Raw genomic sequence first — 20,870 nt, forward strand, 5'->3', positions numbered from 1 at the left:
TAGTATTCAATACCAAAACGCTTGGAGTGCTCTTTTTCGAAAGGCAACTGGCCACCGTAACACAGCAGAAGGTCGCCAGAAGAGAAGGTGGTATTCTTCTCTCATAGAAAAATAAACTATAATAATAAGAAATAATAAACTAAAATAATAAGAATTTGAAATGCAGATTTACATACTGTATGTCATGTGACAGGCGGCTAACTCATGCAATGCTTAAAATAACTGATAAAATGTTTCGAATTGATTTAAAACTATGTAACCAGAGCAAAACTGCTGATACAGGAGTGTTTTTATATTTGGCCCTCGGCACCTGACAGGAGTAAAGAGAGTGAAAGATCTTCTGTAAAGTGAGCTGGCGATTATAGAGGTTTAGTTTTCAGCATATTTCCCAAGTGGGGGGGAAACACACCTGCATAAACATTTTAACTTTTGTGTCAGAAGTTAAACTGAAGTCAAAGAACACCCTGAAGCTCTTCCACACCGGTTTCATGTTGGAAAAGCTGCAGCCGCATTTTTGTGACCGTAAAAAAGCTCAGATTGATAGCGGTGCTAAAATCAGCGTAGATTAAAGGTTTCACCAGGAGACGTACCTCCAGCGCAGGTAGCTGAGCATTCAGACCAGGGCAGGTGGTGCCAGGAAAAGCCCACCTCGTTGTCCCCGCTTCCTGTGCGCTGGATCGGCACGTTGAACTTGTAGCGTATTCCCATATTCTGTTCCTGAAGGAGAACCTGCAGAGAGGCAGCAGCCAATAACAGGAGAGGACAGAAAAAGGGGAAATATTACAGTTAGCCAGAGGTTGAAGGTAACTTAAGAATATGAAAAAAATTGTTTATTCTTGCTCTTAAACTGGCATATGCTTAAAATATGCTTACAAAGTTGTTACAACTAAAAATAGCAGCTTATTTACACATAAATCACACATGGAGAAAAATTGGCCTTCATGTGGAGTCATGTTAATGTTCATTTAACGAGTGTAAGTGCGTCATTCACTCTGCTTTTAGCTCCGGTTTTGGTCTCCACCAGCTCTTGAGGCTTTTTAACTACAAAATATTGCAAAAATGTTCACCAGCTAGAAGCTAACTTTGTTTGCAGGAGAGGACAGAAAAGGGGAAATATTACAGCGGTTCAAGGTAATTTTTGTAACATTGCTGTGTTGAGTATAAAAACACACTTACGAATATGAAAAAAAAAACAACTTTATATAATTATTCATTCATGCTTTTAAATGGCATTATGTTATGTTATAAAGTTGTTATAACAAAGCTTTTTTTACACATAAATCACACATGGAGCAAAACTAGCATTCATGTGGAGTCATGTTAATGTTCATTCAACAAGTGATCAGATATTCTCTCAGCTTTTAGCTCTATTTTTGGTCTCCACCATCTCTTGAGGAAAATATCTTTCTCTTTTAAGCTGCAAAATACTGCAGTTTGGTGCAGAGCAGGTAGAGTATGGTACGTTTTCAAAGAGACAGTCAGTGATCTAAAACAGTAAAGTTGAGGACCATAAAACCAAACAAAAATGCTTAAAGATGCTAAAATGCTCCATAGCGCTGTGGAGTCAGGTGATAATTTTTGCATATTACCCACACTGTATTCATTTGATCCTTTGTTTATAGAAAAATATTGATGATTGCAGTTTGAAAAGTGCAGATCAGTGAGGCCCTGGTGGTTTTATATTAGTCTGCTGGATGCAGAGACCAAGGGAGTCGGCCACAGCTTTGAAAGCCACAAAGAAATGGCTAGTGGTCGAGTGGCCAGTTGCTTGTCTATTCCAGTGGTGCTGTGTGGTCTGGTATTTTAAGCATTCATGTCGAGGCAGAAACCGCAGAGTATTACTACAAGAAAATGCTCAGTTGCCTCACATCAGCACACAACCAAAGCACAGCCACACACAAACATGCACAAAGAAACTTGTCATGAAACCCATTTAAAAAATCTAAGTGCATTCACACTAATGCACAAAACATGCAAGAGCAGACTCCCAGTGACATTGTGTTTGCACTCTGCCAAGAAAGTTTTTTTTTATTGTCCGCATATAAATAGCTCAAACCACTGGCTGAGGGTCACCTAAGGTTTGCTGCCAGATGTTGAGTTTAAGAGGACAGGAACAGCAAGTTATTTCAAGTGTCCGGAAGTGTCCTGTTCATTTTTTGCATCTATAACATTGGGCTGATGCACACGAAACTCCCCTGGTTGACTCATCAGCACAAAAGACTGCAAAACTGCTTTAGAAAATATCTGTTTCTTTGATTAAAAAAAAAAAAAAAAAAAAAGTCAAAAGTACAAGACAAAAGTACAAGAAGTACAATTCCCAAGAAGCATTTCTGTAAGATGCATCTCTGTTACTATATGTGTCTTGCAAATGGTGAATTGAGGACACAGATTACACTTTGTAGAAACATTTAACTGTTTAAATTAGTCACTTTTAAAATTCAGGGTAAAATTTTGATCATTTCTACAACTATTATCAACTGGTGTATTCCCAATTACAATCATTGAAGTCTTCCAGATCTGCAGTAGCACTCTCTAATAAGTCGTCCTTTGTAGAGTGTGTATAGGTTATAAATCATTGGTTTGTTAATGGAAAAAAAACCTTAAGTGTTTGTAGATTAGTTATAAGTCAATCATAACTACAGTTTTTGTGTTGCCAGGTTGTGAAAAATTTGTTTTTGGTCCTTTATTGAGACGTTTGCTTTGTTTTTTTAGCTTTTAATTCATCAGGATGATCCTCCAATGGTCTCATTGACCTTTGCAAAATTAAATTTATTAACAATTTATTAACATTTACAACTGTGGACATGATGGATTATTGTAAAAACACTTCAGTAAAAATTTACTAGCATTCATAACTACAAACTTTGGCTGGTTCCAGCTTCATAATGTTCATATTTTCTGATTTTCTTTGTGTGTTGTGATAGTGAACCAAACATCTTTGGGTTTTGGACTCTTGGTCTGATTAAACAAGACATTTAAAGATGGCACAAAGGGGCTCTAGGAAGTTACTATCTCAATAAATCGAGAAAATAACTGGTAGTTTAATCAGTACTGAAAATAATCTCTTTTGGATAAATGACACCAAAAGAAGTCTTGTGTTACCATGACAACCAGGTTTTCGGTAGTAGCTCCTAGGGCCTCTAAGGACTCCGGTTCATCCGAGGGTCTCTTGTAGTGGAAGGCCGTGCCTACGATGTCAAACTTCCTGGGCCAGTCGATGGTCCACGCTCCGTTGATGTAATAATCGTCCCCTTCGGATTTCAAAGCTGAACGCCCACAGAAGGAAACAAGAAACACTTTGAGAAAGCTGAAATCTAAAGCAGACAAGGAACGGTAGCCGAGGCAACAGGTGGAGACAATCATTTGCCGTGATGTCACTGCCGTTGTTCATCTTCATCATCGCTGACAACTCTCTATCCCTTGACAGACGCACACACGTGCCTGTGCACACACTCTGCGGGCTGAGGACATTCACGTGCAGCGACACGTACATACGTCTAATTTAGGAAGAGAAAGAAAACACACTTCAGGTGAAAGCCTGGACGAATCTCATGAATACCATTCTGTCTGGTTGTCAAAACAAACGTTGGTCTCCAAGCACAACAGATCTGAAAATATCCACTTTCTCTGCGCTGAAATGAGGCCAAATTGAGGAGAAACGATCCAACCATTCTGTCTCTCTGGCCCACGCCTGCAGATTCCCCTCTGCAGCATTTACGCAGATTAAACGAACAATAGTTTACTCCTCTTTAACATAAGACAATCCCCCCTCTCCATAAATTCATGCTTGGGACATCTGGCACTGATTGTGAGCATTGTGATCTTGTTATTTTGCACAGTGTGTTTATACATCTTCACAAGTATTCTCACTTAGTTTTTGCTTTAATAAAACATTAAAAAATGCAAACTTTGCTGACCTAAATAGCAAGGCCGCAGACAATGCAACAAAATAAAAATATTGTCTTTATCAACGGGGTCACACATGAAATTCATAACAAAGTTACAAATTGCTTGGAAGGGAGATCAGGTCCACACAATAGCCGAAATTGCACTCTTTAAACTTTGATATATAGACATCATATCCCCCATAATCCTGGTGGACCAGGCAGCTGTCACCACGGCCCTATAAATCTGACGCAGCTCTGTGGTTCAAAGTGTAACTTAAGCCCTCCATCAACACCATCCGCTATAAATTCAACACGCTGTCACATGTCTTTCTCTTGTTAATGAAAAGATACAGAACGGGCTTAATTGAATCCCGTTGTTTGATTGTTTTGGTTCTGATGCTGCCAGTGCAACTTGCAAATAGTTTTTGTTTAGTCTGGAACGGAGCGGATGAGTCTGGTGCCAAGACGGCCAACACACGTGCAAAAATTCAAGTTTTTTTTTTTTTAACAGACGCTGTTTTATAGCTTCACATTAAGCAACAGGAGATAAAACAAAAGGCATATTCTAATTTTCTCTCGACAAAGACACAAAGAAATCCCTGGAAATGTGGTTGACATAGAACAGAACAGATAATGTGAAACAGTTTCATGTAAATGTAAATTGCCAATTCATCACACTGTGGTGAATTTTGATGGACTGATACGAAAACAAGACTCTACAAGAAACTAGAGCTGTGCCAGCAGCCCTGTGAGGCACAGAAGTTCCTTTGAGCTAAATGCAGATGTCAGCAAACTCACATGCTCACAATGACAATGTTAAACATGCTGATGTTTAGCAGGTTTAGTTTTTACAATGTTCACCTTCTCAGTTAAGCATTTTAGCATGCTGACATTACCGCTAAAAACAAACTGCAGCTGAGGCTGATGGGAATGTCATTAGTTTTGCATCTATCTGGTCATAAACCAAAGTAAAATTCTTACTTGATGATAGCAATAGATGAAAATTTAAGGGATTATCACAGTTATATTACACTTCATCCTGACGGGGAATCCTGACATTTAAAAACCACAAATGTCAACCTCATGGTGTTTCTAGATGAAAGGTCAGGGAATCACCAAACTTATTAAGATTCATCCTCTGAGAACCATGAGAGTCAAATTAGAATAGAAAATGATGTGCCAACACATTTGGTAGATGTTGAGATATTTCTCTTGATAAGTCCCACATTTTCCTGCTTTTGGTGCTAAATGAAAAGTCAGGTGATCAACAAAGTCATTAAAATGTATCCTCTGGAGACAATGAACGCCTGTAAAGAGTCATCATGGCAATCTAATCCAATAGTTGTTGAGCTATTATAGTAAAAAAGTTACAACTTTATTTTACAGGTCCCTTAATGTTACTCTAATTTCCTGGAAAGTGAGTAATTTTCAGGCATTTAATGGTTAATTTGAAGTTGATTTAGCTGGTAAGTCATATTTGGGTCATATGTAGTTTATGATATCCAAAAATCCTTAATTATTTTTCTCATCAACTCTTTAACAGACAGAAAATACAGTTTTTGGGAACTTACCTCATCAATTAGTTTTTAAGAAGCAACCTAATATGCTAATATATTGTTTTATACATAACTATGTGATGAAAACTAAGTATTTTATCTCAGTTATATCAGATTTTTGATAAGACTACTATGTACTTACCAACTAAACAAGCTGTTTTTCTTCTAATTTGTACCAAATTGCACCAACCTTTCTATAAAATGTACCAAAATTAACTGTTAAATGCTTGTAAATTACACAGAAAATTTCCAGGAAATGACTTAAAAATTACAGGACCTGTTAAAATAAACTAAACCAAAAAATGACTCATGCTGCCACCAGATGAAAAGACAAATAATCACTAAAATTAGTAGGTTTCATCCTCTAGGGGAGCTTCTTATTAGTGCAACTAATAAAAATAGTCTAATTATAAGTGTGACTTGATCTTCTCGAGGCCACGGCTTACCAATGTAATTCTTCGACATGGCAATTTCTTTGATCTCGATGTGAACCGAGCCTTTTGGGATCTGAACCACCTCCATGTAGCCTGGAAAGAGAAGGACATGCATCATTATGGCGGTGTTTCTCCCACTCAATGAGACATCACAGAAAAGACAGAAAGCTACAGACGGTATCGTGTTACGTAGGTAGGAACACATATAGAATAAATTCCAAATCACCCAAAAAGGACAAAGCAAATCCTACAGGAGGACAAAGCAATCCCCTCCTTTTTCTTAACAGTCACACACACACACACACACACACACACACATGCACACACAGTATTTTTAGATGGTTTACTAGCCATACCATAGAAGGAGAAATATGTTTTCTGTCTCTCTCCAGCTCTCTATAGACGACATCGGGCTACAGCCAACACCAAGCCCCTATCTCTACCGCTGATTTCCTCACTCGATGATGTAATTAACGGCATAAATATTAGGTTTTTGTTCTATATTCTTACGTGATACTAAATAGCTAAAAACATATGCTAAAAAAAGGCACAAGATTATCTTCCTAGCTTCGGAGATGAGTTGGACAAACGATGAGTTACACAAACTTTCTCCACAGTGACTATAAAAATGTGTCACATGTGGTCATCAAACCAAAACACACTATCTCCACTCATCCGTTTCATACTGAATGAATAAAAAGAAAAGCCTTGAAAGCTGCTTAATATGAATGAAGATCTAATGGAAATGTTGCAGCGCCTGGAGTCCTGTTTTTACCTCCTCTGGGTAGAGACTCGTTGAAGAGTCCCTCCGTGGCCTCGCAGGTGCTGCCGTCCCCTCCGCACACACGGCAGCGATCTTCTTTAGCGTCAGACCCCAGGATGTTGTCACAGCCCACGTGCTTTAAAAGGTTTAACAAACAAAGCCGGAGAGTTAATGAGTAAGAGTGAGGATTTAACATGTGAGTTATTTAGCACCAAAATAAGAGATTATCACAAATCTCCTGAGGTCAGAGGTCAGAACACAGGCTTTAAAAGGTCTTTAAAGGGCATATTTATAGCTATATATTCATTATATTCATGTTCCTGGGGCTCTACTTGAATAGCTTTGCATGATTTAAAGTTAAAAACAACTAATTTATCTTATTCTGGCCCTTTATCCCTTTGTAGGTCACACCAAGAAAGTGCTATTTAAAAAATCTTTTCTTTGCTTTTCCTACCTCTTTGAGGCCATGACAACATAAAACATGGATTTTCTTTCTAATTGACCCTAAATTTTATGTTTTACAGACCTCTAGGGACCTCAAACTTTTTTAAAAACATGTTAAATTTGTGTTTTTCTTCGTTTATACACTAGCACGACCTGTATCTATAGCAACCATAGTGCAATCGGATGGTCTATTTTTGCATTACATACCTCATACAAGTGGTAAAGATTGCCCAAAAAGTTAAATGGGATAAATAGATTTTGGTTGAGCAGCTCAGCCTCTGTCTGAAACAAGCCGTTTTTGCTCCTGTCTCTTTAAGCCCCCCCCCCCCCCCTCCTCCTAATGAGCCCACTCTCCAGAGGCTACAAAAACCAACTAAAGTAGTCGAATTTCTCTTTTTTCCCCTCGTATTTTACTCAAAATATAAACTTCTCGTGCTTGAATCCGATCCAAAACATGCCAGTGAACAACGTTAGAGACAAATACTACGATATGGGCGATTGTTGGTGTGTTTATATGTTATTGTATGTGTGAACAAATACAATGTGACGTCATCATGAGGAGGAAGTAGAGGTAACTTTACAAATGAAACATTCAGAGCAGACTGAAGCCCTTGATTTTGACTTGAAGGCAGCATTTTTACAAACTTTTACCTCATAAAAACAAAGACATCCGACATCATAACAGTATAAAAATAACAGGAAACACACAAAAAGCATGATATGTCCCCTTTAAAAAAGAAAAAAAAAAAGGACTGACTGGCACTGGTGGGGGAGATTTTTTGTTTTTTGGGAGGGGGGGAAGGGATTTGTCTTGTTTGTTTATAGAGGAAGTCACCAGAATACAATGCCCTCCTTTTTTATTTATACAGCAGTCATACAATCCCATACAATCACAGGCCTCTACTGTATGTGGGGATTCAAACCAGCAGGACTGGAAAGTAACTTTAAAGTAAATTTACTCAAGTGCTTAACTTACTAATTAACATTTAAAGCACTGTGAGGGAGGCATTATACTCTTGTTGTTTTTAAAAGGTAATCTCCAACAGCAGATGGAGTTTGATGAAGATTTGTTCATCAGACTACTTTATAATTTCCATTTTGTGAGACTTTAAACTTTCAGTCCACTTTATAGGGAAATATTTTATATATTTAAAGCACATTTTATTTATATAGTATATATCGATTAATGACAAGGCTATGTTTTGTTTTACACAGGTATAAAAACAATATAAATATAAATATACTACATTTTTCCATACTTCTCAGTGTGAATGAACTCAAAATATTAAGTGTAAGTCTAGAAGTACACTATTTGAGACACAGCATATGTTTTGTTTTACACAAGCGTAACAGCAATAAACTTAAATTGAATTTTAGTATTGGCAAATGTTAGCAAACTTGAATCTGTCCTTTCTTTACTCGCTCATTGCTCCCTACATTATAGACACTCAAAAGTTACTCTGCAGCAAACAAATGGCCTTGCATTGTAAGATTGTTATCAGAAAGTTAAATGCACTGGACTGTCACCTTTTTATTTGATTGTGTAAATGATCATTATTATTTATTATGTAAGGTTTATTTGGCAGGGACAGCACACAACAATCAACACTTTAAGTTCACACTGCAATGAAAATGTGTCAGAGTTAGATGAGAGGCTAGTGTTTTATGTGTAGTCAACAACAAAAAAGAAAAGAGTAAAGAGTAATATTAAACTAAACATTACATTATGAACTATAAAACAACATATAATTAATAGAAATAGTGAGTAAAAGCATATGTCTGATGCTGTAGGTTAAGTTATGGCCACAATGTTAAGCATTCATTTTATTATTATAATAAATAAGGTGGTGGACAGTAAATGTGAAGCACTATGTAGTAAATATGGATTGGAAAGTAACTTTAAAGTAAATTTACTCAAGTTCTTAACTGACTAATTAGCATTTTTTACAGTACTGTGAGGGTGGAATTATTCTCTTGATCTTAAATAGTTGTTTTAAAGGTAATCTCCAACAGCATTTGTTCATCAGACTCATTTATAATTCCCATTGTGTGAGACTTTGTACTTTGAGTATTTCATAAGGAGATATTTGATGCATTTAAAGTGTATATTATGTATATAGTATATATAGATTACTGATAAGACTATGTTTGTTTTACACAAGTATAAAAACAATAAATGGTTCAAATTGAATAATATTAACTTGAATTCCTCCCTTGTTCACTTGTTCATTACTCCCTACATTATAGACACTCAAGAGTTAATCTGTACTTTACTCTTTTTGCATTTATAAAACGTAACACTTGTCATTATGGGGTAGTTATCATAAAATAATGCACATGCAATAGACTGTCACCTGTTTTTTCTTCTATTGTGGGAATTATTAGGCCCGTATGTCTGAGTTTGGACACTTAAAGTGTTGGCCAGAAAAAGTGATGCACTACATAGTAAATACAAAGTGACTTCTAACACATTTCCAAACTGTCTCATAACAGCTTTATCAACTGTGCGTTAATACAGTGTGACAATAAAACCTGGAGGATTATTGTCGTCACCAACACTTCCACTCCTCCTCTGCATCTCCCTGGTTTCTTTCTCCTCTTTATCACTATCCCTCCGCTCTCTCTGTTTTTTGTTATCTCTCCCTCTCTCCCTCTCTCTCTCTCTCTCTCTCTCTCTCTCTCTCTCTCTCTCTCTGCAGCACATGTGCACAGCATAGCAGTTTTGAGTGTTTCTGAGAGCTTTCCAAGCAGACAGTGTTCCAGAGATTTATCACAGTGTGGCAGTGAACCCAGAGAGCCAGCCTCCCAAATAAAAAGACATGCTGGATTCAGACTGGAAATAAACCTGTAATGCTCCTTTGGTAGAGAATATTCCACCTCTTAGAAATCTCTTCCCATTAAAACACACATCATGTTGCTTTTTAAAAAAATGTATATATTTTAGAATCAGAGTAATGTTGTGGGCATGTACGCTGCTGTTTCATGCCAAACAGGAATCAAATCTTATGGTCAGGTGGAAGTCAAAGCAAATACTTAGAGCGAGGAACCAAGAAGTTATTTCAGCTGCATTTCAGATACACACACACACACACACACACACACACACACACACACACACACACACACACACACATACACACACACACACACACACACACACTGTACAAAAATGATTTACGCTCATGAAAACAAAGACAGCACCAAATGCCAACCCCCTTTTCAATAAAATGTTATTTTGCCTTGTTATTAAATCAGCATTTTCAAATATATACAGTATAAAATCATTATTGAGTCAAAACAATGATTTTTTTTTCTTTCTTTTTTTGTGTGTGTGTGTGTGTGTGTTTTATTTATCTCAAAACAATCGTGGTCGAGTCTGCAGAGGCCCGATAAGAGTAAAAAAAAGAAAAGAGCAATGCCAGTCATTCGATCACAATCAGCAACTCAAAAGGGGCCTGATTGTTCTTCGCTGGAGAATGGTGCGGTTTTTTTGTGCTTTTGGCAGTCGTGTTTACGCAATCAGTATCTCGCAAACTGTGCTGTCAGAGATAAAAATAAAAAAGTAAAAACTGGCACAGAAGCTGAGGAAACTCTCTCTGCACGGTCAGCAAATGTGAAGCCGAAGTGTAACTTTGCTGCAATTGGACTCTGAGGACTGAGACAAAAATATCACACAACTGTCACACACAGAGTTACACAAGAGCCAAGTGAGGTTATAATGTCATGTTGTGATGTGTCAGTGTTTTATTTAAAGGGAGATGCTTGACTTTTATCGATCGCATTTAACATGTAAATTAGTCATAATACTGTATTCAATTTGGCACAGTGCCAACTATAACGTCAATGTCATTTCAAATGCTGTGAATTTGCCTTAATGGAACAGGATTAATCACATATTTATGTCTTTTATTCATTATTTATGTGTTATGCATCTCTTTAGCCTCTATATTTTTATATATAATCATTTCCTATAAACTGGGGCATCCAATATGTGCTTTATGGCTGATCAGTATCTGTATGAAAAGCTATAAGATAAGATATCCCTTTATTAGTCCCACAGTGGGGAAATTTGCATTATTGCAGCAGCAAAGTGGACAGTAAAGATAGAAAGAGCATCAATAGAAAGAGAAAAGAACAATAAATAATAAGTAAGTACGCTAATAATAAAAAAAGATATAAAAAAGAATAAGAAAGTCAAACCAAAGGGGAAAAAAACAGGCTGCCACTCTTGCACCATCTTCAATATTTAACATTTTTCTTAAAAGTTCATTATTGACCTTCCTAGCAGCAGTTTGACAGATGACAAAACATCTAATTCACTGTTGTTTCCAGAGCTTTCATCCACATCTCACTGTCTTCCTCTGCACGTGGGATTTACTAAGTCGTCACATGACCTGGCTATGAACTTTGGTCACATGACTGCAGGTGTTAACTCCATTATAACTCTATCGGCTGAGGATGACGGAGAGATGCAGCTGAAAGTTCTGTGCAAAAAGCTAAAGTTAGTGGACCTTGAGTTAATGATTTAAATTTAAGATAAGTACTCGTCACTGATTTTCATTCATTTTTTAAGTCACACTTTATGAAATTAAACATTGTTTGTGCCTTTTTAGTTTTTTAGCTTTCACTTATTTTAGCAGGCTGGTGATTAAAGAGGAAACTACAGCTGATAATAACTTTCACAGTTCAGGCCATCGCTTGTAAAGTTTATGGTTAAATTACTTGTCACACTTATTGAGATCAGTTAATGGGACTTAAAAAACTGTCAGACAGACACTGACCGCTCATGCTTGTTGCCCCATTGGATCTATTTATAGTGATTTCACCATTGCGATATCAAAAATTAAACCAAAGTTGTAATAAACTGAAGTATTTTTGTAGTAGCTCAATGCTGTAAATCATTCATAACGTGGATAAAGTGGATTTGTGCTTTTAAATCACCTAAACATCATGTATGACTAAGCTGAATAACCTAAAGATCACGTATAACCAGGCGGTACTCCCTTACCTTACACTCTCCATTGATGCAGATGTCCAGAGAGTCGGCCTGACATCGAGTACCATCTATGACTGCAGGAGAGCGCTCCGTGTAGAAGTTGTATCCCTCCGCCAAGCAGTTCAGCGCACAGGGTTTAACACCACCTGCGTTAAACAGAAGACACACAGACACAAGTTCAGCCTTAACAGAACAACTCAAAAGATAAAGTATAACCAACACATAGAGACCTGCAGCCAGCTCTGGGATCTTCTTTAGAGTCGTGGTAATAATAATAATAATAATAATAATCATGCGGAGGAAAACGCCGACACCAGCGGAGACGTCGCCGCCTGCCAACAACAATTACACTGACATCCACACACACCACGCAGGTTATCTGGCTGTTTTTACATGACGGCTCCCAGCCTGCACAGCCCTGTAAATCGGGGAGGTGATGGATTTGACAAAACAGACCCTCGTGAAAAAAAAAAATAGATCAAACTTTAAACTCTTCCATCTTATAAAAAAAAGAAAATAAAAGCTGTGTTTACATGCTTCGAACTTTTATCTTTGAAGCTATTTGTGTTTTCAGTTAAGTGGATATTTTCCATGATCTGCGGACATCAAGGAAAGAGCTCGGGGGGGTTTGGGGGGGGGGGGGATGACACAAGGCCTGCACTCCTAAACTCCTGCCAATAGCTGTGATAGTACAATAGCACTCCCAGCTCGGTCAGATAGTGGTGATCCAGAATAGACCAAAAGAATGAGCCCCCGGTTCTCGTTCTGGGAGACTCTCTTGACATGAGATGTGTCAGGATGTCTGTCAAAAAATCTAAAAAAATCAAAACACAGCGCAGAGTAAAGGAATCCGAAAAAATTCTCCGCCGATCGAGGAGTCCTTCCCGCTGTTGGTGTTAACTGAGTACACAAAACAGAACGGGCCGGGCCTGCAGTCATCTGTGACGCAGAAAGGATCACAGGAAGGTTTTTTACAGCTCGGTGCACGAATAAAGAAGAGATGGATGTTTGAAATATTCTGGAGCTGGCCGTAACTGCTTCTCGTAATATCCAATTTAACCCTATTTATACATTTAAACGTGTTTATTAAAACTGGGCAGACACTGTAAAAGATGAAGCCAGATTTGAGCCCAGAACTAGTCGTCTCATTCTGTTAATTCAAGCTGAATTTCAACCAGATCAGCTGATGTTTAAAGTGTCTCATGATGCCTGATTAGTTACTTGAATATTGAACAATCTGGCTCTCGGAGAATTGGTTGAATTTGTGTCAGAATATTAATATCAGATGCATAAAACGCTAAAAACACTGTTTGGCTATCTTAAAGGGATATTTACGCATCACTACTAAAATACCTGAATCTAAATGAGTTGCAACACACAAACTACTTCTTACATAAAGTTTACTAATGACTTAATATTTATACTCACTAGCTGCCAGGTGAAACTAACTGAACCATGGATGTATTAGTTCATTAAGTTCATGGTGCCCAATCATTCCTATGAAAGCTATGAGAGCTTGAACAGAACCAACAGAAAAAACTAAGACACAATATAAAAAATATAATGCATAGAATATACAGTCATACACATCACACCTGACAATCACAATCTTATTCAATAATGATGTAAACTGGACAGGTTTTAAATGACATTTTACAACAATATAACCTCAAATTACAAAATGTGACTAAAAACAGACTAATAATTTCAGCTAGCTGTGGTTAAATTAGCATTTATGGATATTTCTTACTCATTCACAGACTTCTCCATGTATTCACACATAGATAAAACTAATTACTACCTTTACATTGAATTAGTAGCTCATTTTAATGTATTTTAATGTATAGATTTGCTCCTTTTTTATTTTAGATTACTGTTTTCTTTTTCTTACACTATTTTTGTTGTTGTTGTCTTCTAAGGGAAACAATATTTAAATGTTTTCTTGTGTATGAAAGTGCATAATGAAAAATGACAGCTTTCAGCTCATGATGTTAAAATGACATCATATTTACACTGTTTACTACTTTTTTGTTGGCTAGTTTACACATTACTAAAGTCTTTATTAGTTAAGACATTCCTCAGGTGTTAATAGTACAGCCTGATTTAGAGAAAATCACTAATTGCATAACCAGCTAGTAGTTACTATAAAACTCGCACACACAGACTTTACTAATAGCAGCAACAACAAAGTCCTGAACTCACCACCTGTGTAAGGCTTCCAGTTGTAGTACTTCCCACGGAAAGGCATGCTGTCAAAATCGGCGCACTGCTTCTCTCGGAAGTCACGAGATCCTGCGGGACAGGCCTGTAACAAGAGGAGACAAAAATGTTTACAATTTGACACATTTAAAAATGACCATACCAGTGTTATTGCATTACGTAACCACTTATAGAAAAGCATGAATCGATGATTAAACTAGGCTGCTGCTCCAAGCGTCCACTGGCTTTCATTTATATCCATCCAATATCAAATATAAAATATCAATTAACAGACTATTGAAACTTGCTTGTCTTAAAATGGTTAAAGACATCTATGAGTTACAAAGACTTTTCTACTAAGGCATTGCTAGTAGACATAATTTATAGATTGCAAGAAGGATTAAATGGAAAAAATATATTTATTGAAATATGAAACACAGCTGTTGTTTTGTCTGTCTTTTCTCTTTTATATTTCAGTCACTGTTTTCCTCTCGTTGTATGCTTTACTAATCATGGATAATCACACACACATTATGAAGAGCCCAAGAGTCCATTGCTGTTATCTTTTCTTGTTAATGACAAAAAGGATTGTCTAGTTAAAATGTAAGTAAGTAACTGCATTGATGTTGCAGAGTAAAGAGTCTTCGAATCAACAGTCACTTGATTCTTGAATCTTGAAAACTTGAAAAAAAATTTCGAACCCATCCTTTACACCTTCAAACATATTGGTGCTGAGCAGACTTTTAATAACTTGAGATCACCGATGCAGGGTAGCATATTGTTACTATATAAGTCAGTGAATTATCTGCTAAGACTATTTCTTTTCTCTGTGAAGTTTTTATTCGCACAGACAACATCATTATTAAAAACTGGACAAACCCCGTATGAGATGTCACATTTTATTTTCAGACACTAAAACAGACTTATTTCTTGGAATTCCTAATTGAGAACAGTGTGTTTTGCATTTGGAGCGATCGCTGTTTTCATGTGTGGATTTATGATGGATAATGAAGCACTTCTTTGGCTGGGTAATTAGAAACATAAACACAGCCAGAGGAGGTAAAAAAAAACAGCGTGGCGCAGGCTGGTGCGAGACCTGGTTCTGATTCTGGATAGACTTATCTGTGATGGCACTTCTAACTCTGCGTTTAGACGTTGCTCCAGTAAGAGGAGAAAAAAGGTGGAAAGAAATACTTTATTGGTGTGAAAAGGTCCTTAGAAACTCCCAAAACACTCTCCCCATGGACAAATAAAAGCTCTTGAGTCAAAGCTGTATTTCACATGCTGAAAGTGTTCCATGTCGGAGCTGGCCATGGGGAGGCCGAGCCACTTTCATGACCACTCAAGTGTTTTTTCCAATATGGCAGCTTAAAACCTGCACATCAAACATGCAGATTGAGTCCGAAGAGACAGAATAATATTATTACAAGTGTGTGTTGAAATGACAGCGCAGGGCCAAATGAGATTTACATGTGCTAACACGTGTTTTTGAAAGTGAAAAACGGGGCTGAAAAGCAAGGATTATTTTCCTTATTGATCGATCAGATGATTTTTTTAAACTAATGGATTAATCATTCAGTCAATAAAATGTCTAAAAAAAGAGAGAAACTTATAAACAAGTCAGTTTTCCAGAGGTAAAAGTGATCTTAAAATGCTTTTTCTCCTCCCCAGACAACAATCCAAGCTGTAACAAGTGAATATTTGGTGTTTTGTTCGTCAATGAATAAACCCATTTATCACAACTACACACGATATTAAAGTTTCAACACCAGCATGACTCCAAACTGTGCTAAAGGGAAATGTTCATGACATCACTTGAGTAATCTCAGTTTGAGAGAGTGGAGAAAAACCAAAAACTAAGGGACTAAAGTTTGACAGACATGGGTATTTACTGTACTATACCATGCAAAAGGGGGTCTAATGAAAGATTCCATTGAGTATGCAGCATTTTTTGAAGCTTAAAAACCAAACTAAGGCTCTTAAACTCTGGATACCTCAGCCTCTACTGCTTCTTTTGACCTTTAATTTTTCATCCACACCAGCAGTCATGTGGCTTTAGGGTTGCCATTATCGGTTAGCCAATCCACCGCTTTTGGTCCAGACTCTAAAATCTTAAACATCTACTGACTTGATCGGAAAAGAAATCATGTGTGGACATTCATAATGGAAGATGACGATGATGATGATGCCTTCAGACTTTGGTGACTAACTTACTTTTCCTCCAGAGCCACCATGAAAGGATGACATTTGTGGTTTTGAGTGAAATGTCAAGACGAATGAGTAATGACTAGCCATAAACTTTTATACAAACATGCTTGTTCCCATCAGGATGATTTGGGTGATCTCTTAAACGTTTCATCTAGTATGATCATCAAGCCTCAATCAGGCCTAATCCTATGGTTTTTGATCCGGTTTATGGTCATGCACGCTGAATGTATTGATTTATCACTCAGGGAAAAGGATATAACAGAGCTGCTTGATTAACTGATTAACTAAAGCAGGTATCAGAAGCTTGCTAACCTGTGTTTAAGCCATTGCAACATCTTCTAGCAGCTAATAAGAGAGGACTAGTATACCAGAAGTGTGTTTACATATTGATTGGCAGCTGTTAGATCCCACCTCTGACTTAGGCCTTCTCTGATTGGTTTGAAATGTGTGACTTCAATTAGCCTGAGTCGTGTTCAATGAAGCCTTTGACAACACCTCTTCACATTAAGATTATATTTTAGAGCATATTTCAGCTACTGTATAACACTAAAACTAATATTTACCATGTGCTAATGCGAAACTAAGATTGCAACCATGGTAAACGTTACACCTGCTAAACAACAGCATGTTAGCATTGTCACTGTGAGCATGTTGATGTTAATAGACTGTACTTATGTAGAGCTTTTCTAGTCTTTTTGCCCATTCAAAGCACTTTTACGCTACAAATCACACTCACCCATTCACACATTCATACACTGATGGCAGGGGTGACCACACAAGGTGCCAACCTGCCTATCAGATGGAGAACAACATTCACACACATTCATAGTATCTATCTTGTCCAAGGATACATCGACATGTGGACTGGAGGAGCTGGGAATCAAACCATCTTCCAATTGGTGGACGACTGCTCTACCTTCTGAGCTGCCTGATGTTAGCTCGGTAAGTGCTAGTTCAGCCTCACGGAGCTCCTAGTGTGGCTATAAACTTTTAAATCTGTCTCTCACAAGTCTCCAAGCATAATATTAAATTGCTGAAGTGCCCCTTTAATTTCAGCTACAACCTGCATACCTGTCTCTTTCTGAGCCTGACGCTCTTGCCTCCAATCAGAAGATGATTCCTTCTTCCACAGCTCTGACATGAAGGATTATAGTAATGGAAACAGTCTTATAATATAAAGTAACCTCCCAAAGGACAAATGTAGTAGCAACAGGAAGGGAGGGAAGGCACTGTTAATAACTATCTGACCACTAATCAATGTAAAAATAGTTGGGATATAAACATCAATTTATGCATGTAAGTGTGTCAGGATTTGACATCTGGTGCACACACACACACACACATTTTCCCTGGACAAGGTGTGGTCACAGTGTGATGAAATAGCGGTTAGGGATGTTGTTTGTTTTCCAAAGAAAACACTCAGTGCTTGCTCTCAGCTGTTATTTTTAAGACTTGCGGTTGAATGTCCACCAGGGCCCTAACTATTTCAATTTTCACCTTGTGAAAAAAAGGCCACCTACACATAGTTGAACTGAGATCTCGACGTGCAGCCATGTTAAATATTTATTTAAAGCATTGCTCCAGACCCCAAAAAAAAATTTCTGTGAATTGCTTTTCATGCAATACACTGTGAAACTGTCATCAACACTGACTCAAGTGAAATGTCACAAACAATAAATGAACTATAAAGTGACAAAGAGTCGAATAAACCCAAAGTTACCAAAGGGAATATTGAATCACTGCCTGTGTGTTTTTTATCATCGTCTGTCCTGTGTTCCAGGAAGAAAACGTGTCAGAAAGCTTAAAGGCGATGTGATGCTGCTGCTAGCTGACGGGCTCCTTGTAAAGCCGTTCCTAAGATAACAGGAGAAATGCGGAGCGGCGAAGAGGCGGATTAGCATTCCCACCTCACAATGCCTCGACTATCTCAGTCCCTTTACAAACCAGAGCAGAGCATCCATAAAGAGGATAGTTTAGTTTCAAGTCCAACTGGGAAATCACATCTAATCATCCATCTTTGCACTCAAAAGATGATGTCAACATGTTTTTAAATGTATTATTAGTAGTTTCCTATTATTAAAGCGAAGAATATTATCCTTTTTGTCTCAGGCGGATTGGGGGAGCGTGTCGGTGTCTGTGTTTGATTGACAGCAGCTGGCCGACTGCCAGTGTTACAAAGTACAGAACAAGGTAAACTAACGGCTGTTTCCGCTGTCCGATGTCCATGTTTCCTATGTTCCTTAACCTCCTGCGACCCTGCGTCCTCATATCGGGACATTACATTTTGGGTTTGCTGGACCTTATACTTCATTTTGCATAACTTGGACCTGTTGTCCTCGTTCGTTAACACTTTTTTGTGCCACCTAGTGGTTGCAAAATCACAATACAATGTAAAAATCTGTGCAAAAAACAGATGGCAGGCATCTTGGCCAAGTCAATCAACAGCCGATCCCCAGATAAAAGTGGACCAGGTACAAAAGTTATCAAATGTTATGGTTGAAACTTTATTTATGCTTAATAATATTTGGAGTTTTATACGCTGATATAGAAATTTGACTAATTTTAGCAATAGCAACAAGCTACTACACAGCTAATCAGGAAGTACTCGTTTGAGGACGTCAGGATTTTATTATCGTTCATGTAAAGGGAAAGATGTAAATGTAAGGAAATAAATAGTTTTATACACTGTTCTATACCCAGGAAATTAGGAAAGAGAAACCACTGCTGTTGCTGCTGGATGGGAAATAAATTGCTTAAAGACCGTCCCAGGAAGTGTGGTCATTATCTGACGCCATGTCACTACATTTACATGCTGTTTAATGTGCTAATTAGCTATCTAGCCTGCTTACTGATGTTCACGGTGCACTTTTGTGCTAGTATTCATGTTTGTAAATTAGATAAGGAGACTTTAGTAGGAAAGTTAATGTAGGTTTATGTTGAGTTGTGTATCAGGATGCAATCAGGCTCAGTGTGACTGTCTCAGCCTATGATAAAACTACATGTTATTTCTTTATGAAGATTTGATTTACTGTATTGAAATAAGAACTCCAGCCACGTAAGCAGATAATGAAACTGTATTTTATCCAAATAATGCAACAGTAGATCTTCTCCAATTGCCTCTCTGTTTTTTTTACTCAAAAGAGAACAAAGCAAAAGTGATTTATGGCTCAAATATGTACGCTGAAGTAGACAAAAACAGCGGTGTAATTTAAGCTGGACAAAGCAAAAGCGATTAAATGAAGAAACTCACGTCGGTGTTACAGGATCTGTAGCGTTTCCTCTCTCCAAGACAGTATTTTCCTCCTCCAGAAGGGCTGAGAGACACAGGAGAGAAGAGTAAGAAATGAGTGGAGACTTCCAACACATCACATCAAGCACCATCAATTACAATAACAAATCCTTCAAACTAATAATCTTTGGGATGTAGTGAGTACATTGAGAAGGGTTTGGTGAAACAGGTCTCAAAAATTCTCTGCCAGAAGCCAAAGTGTGTTTGTGTGGCTGCGTGCGTGTGCCAATGATTCATTCATGCTCTTAGAGCTTTTTAAGTGTGTCATGACATTTAGATTTGGGACAGAGACAAAAGTCTGTAACCTCAGAACGATCTTTTTCTTTTTTTTCTTGTCTACTCTTCACTGCACATCTACTACATCTCTAAAGGATTTATTTTTCTTCTCTTATCACCTTTTCCCTTCTTCTCACCTTCATTAGCTTTCCTTTCCAACACACGACTCTTTCCACTTCATTGCAAAAAAACTGCGAGACAGGCTGTGTAATAAATGTGAAGAGGCTGTGCTGCCTGTGTTTTCTCTGCCTCCCTCCTCTCTGCACTGATGCCTGAGACTGAGAGGCAGCATCACCTTACACAGGTGTTCCACATTATGCCGTTGCCTTCTCCTCTTCCCCCCTCTTCCCTCCTTCCCCCCCTTTTTTCCTTCCCTCTGGTTCACCCTGGCTCTTTCTCGTGTCTTCCCATGATGTGTTTGACGTAATATCTAGCCTCCAAAACAAAGGAATGCAAAGATGGCAGACAGATAAAGCCAGCCAAAGATGCACCGGACAGTCATTTGTCTAATGAGGACACATAAAAAGGCTTTTAAAAAAGGCTAAGCAGCACTATTTTCTATAATAGAGAGTAAGAAGAAACAGCTGGGAGACGGTGTTTTTAACTGACTGCACATGCAACGTCAGTGCATTTAAAGGTGCATGAGTACATTTTGCTGTGCTCAGTTTCATTAGAAGAAAGAGTACAAGCACTGACCAAACAGCACACACCATTGAAGACAATACACAGATGCTTTAAACATTTGGGGAAATATGCTTATTCACTTTATTGCCATTCGTTAAATACCTGGTTATCTTAGCTTAGCATAAAGTAAGTTT

The 20,870-nt window shown here is 37.8% G+C and overlaps 1 protein-coding gene across 1 annotated transcript in view; it reads right to left on the bottom strand.

Moving 5' to 3' along the window:
• The window catches only part of adamts6 (ADAM metallopeptidase with thrombospondin type 1 motif, 6), a 69,380-nt gene that overhangs the window by 11,321 nt on the left and 37,189 nt on the right, over positions 1-20,870 (bottom strand). The window contains exons 13-19 of the mRNA XM_062434481.1: positions 19,738-19,801; positions 14,283-14,385; positions 12,093-12,226; positions 6,653-6,776; positions 5,890-5,970; positions 3,103-3,266; positions 591-729 (exon numbers count right to left, since the gene is read on the bottom strand). Of these exons, the coding sequence (XP_062290465.1) occupies positions 591-729; positions 3,103-3,266; positions 5,890-5,970; positions 6,653-6,776; positions 12,093-12,226; positions 14,283-14,385; positions 19,738-19,801 (809 nt within the window). The remainder of the gene's footprint in view (positions 1-590; positions 730-3,102; positions 3,267-5,889; positions 5,971-6,652; positions 6,777-12,092; positions 12,227-14,282; positions 14,386-19,737; positions 19,802-20,870) is intronic.

This window comes from Scomber scombrus, chromosome 15 (genome assembly GCF_963691925.1).
Source record: "Scomber scombrus chromosome 15, fScoSco1.1, whole genome shotgun sequence".
In the NCBI taxonomy this organism is placed as follows: Eukaryota; Metazoa; Chordata; class Actinopteri; order Scombriformes; family Scombridae; genus Scomber; species Scomber scombrus.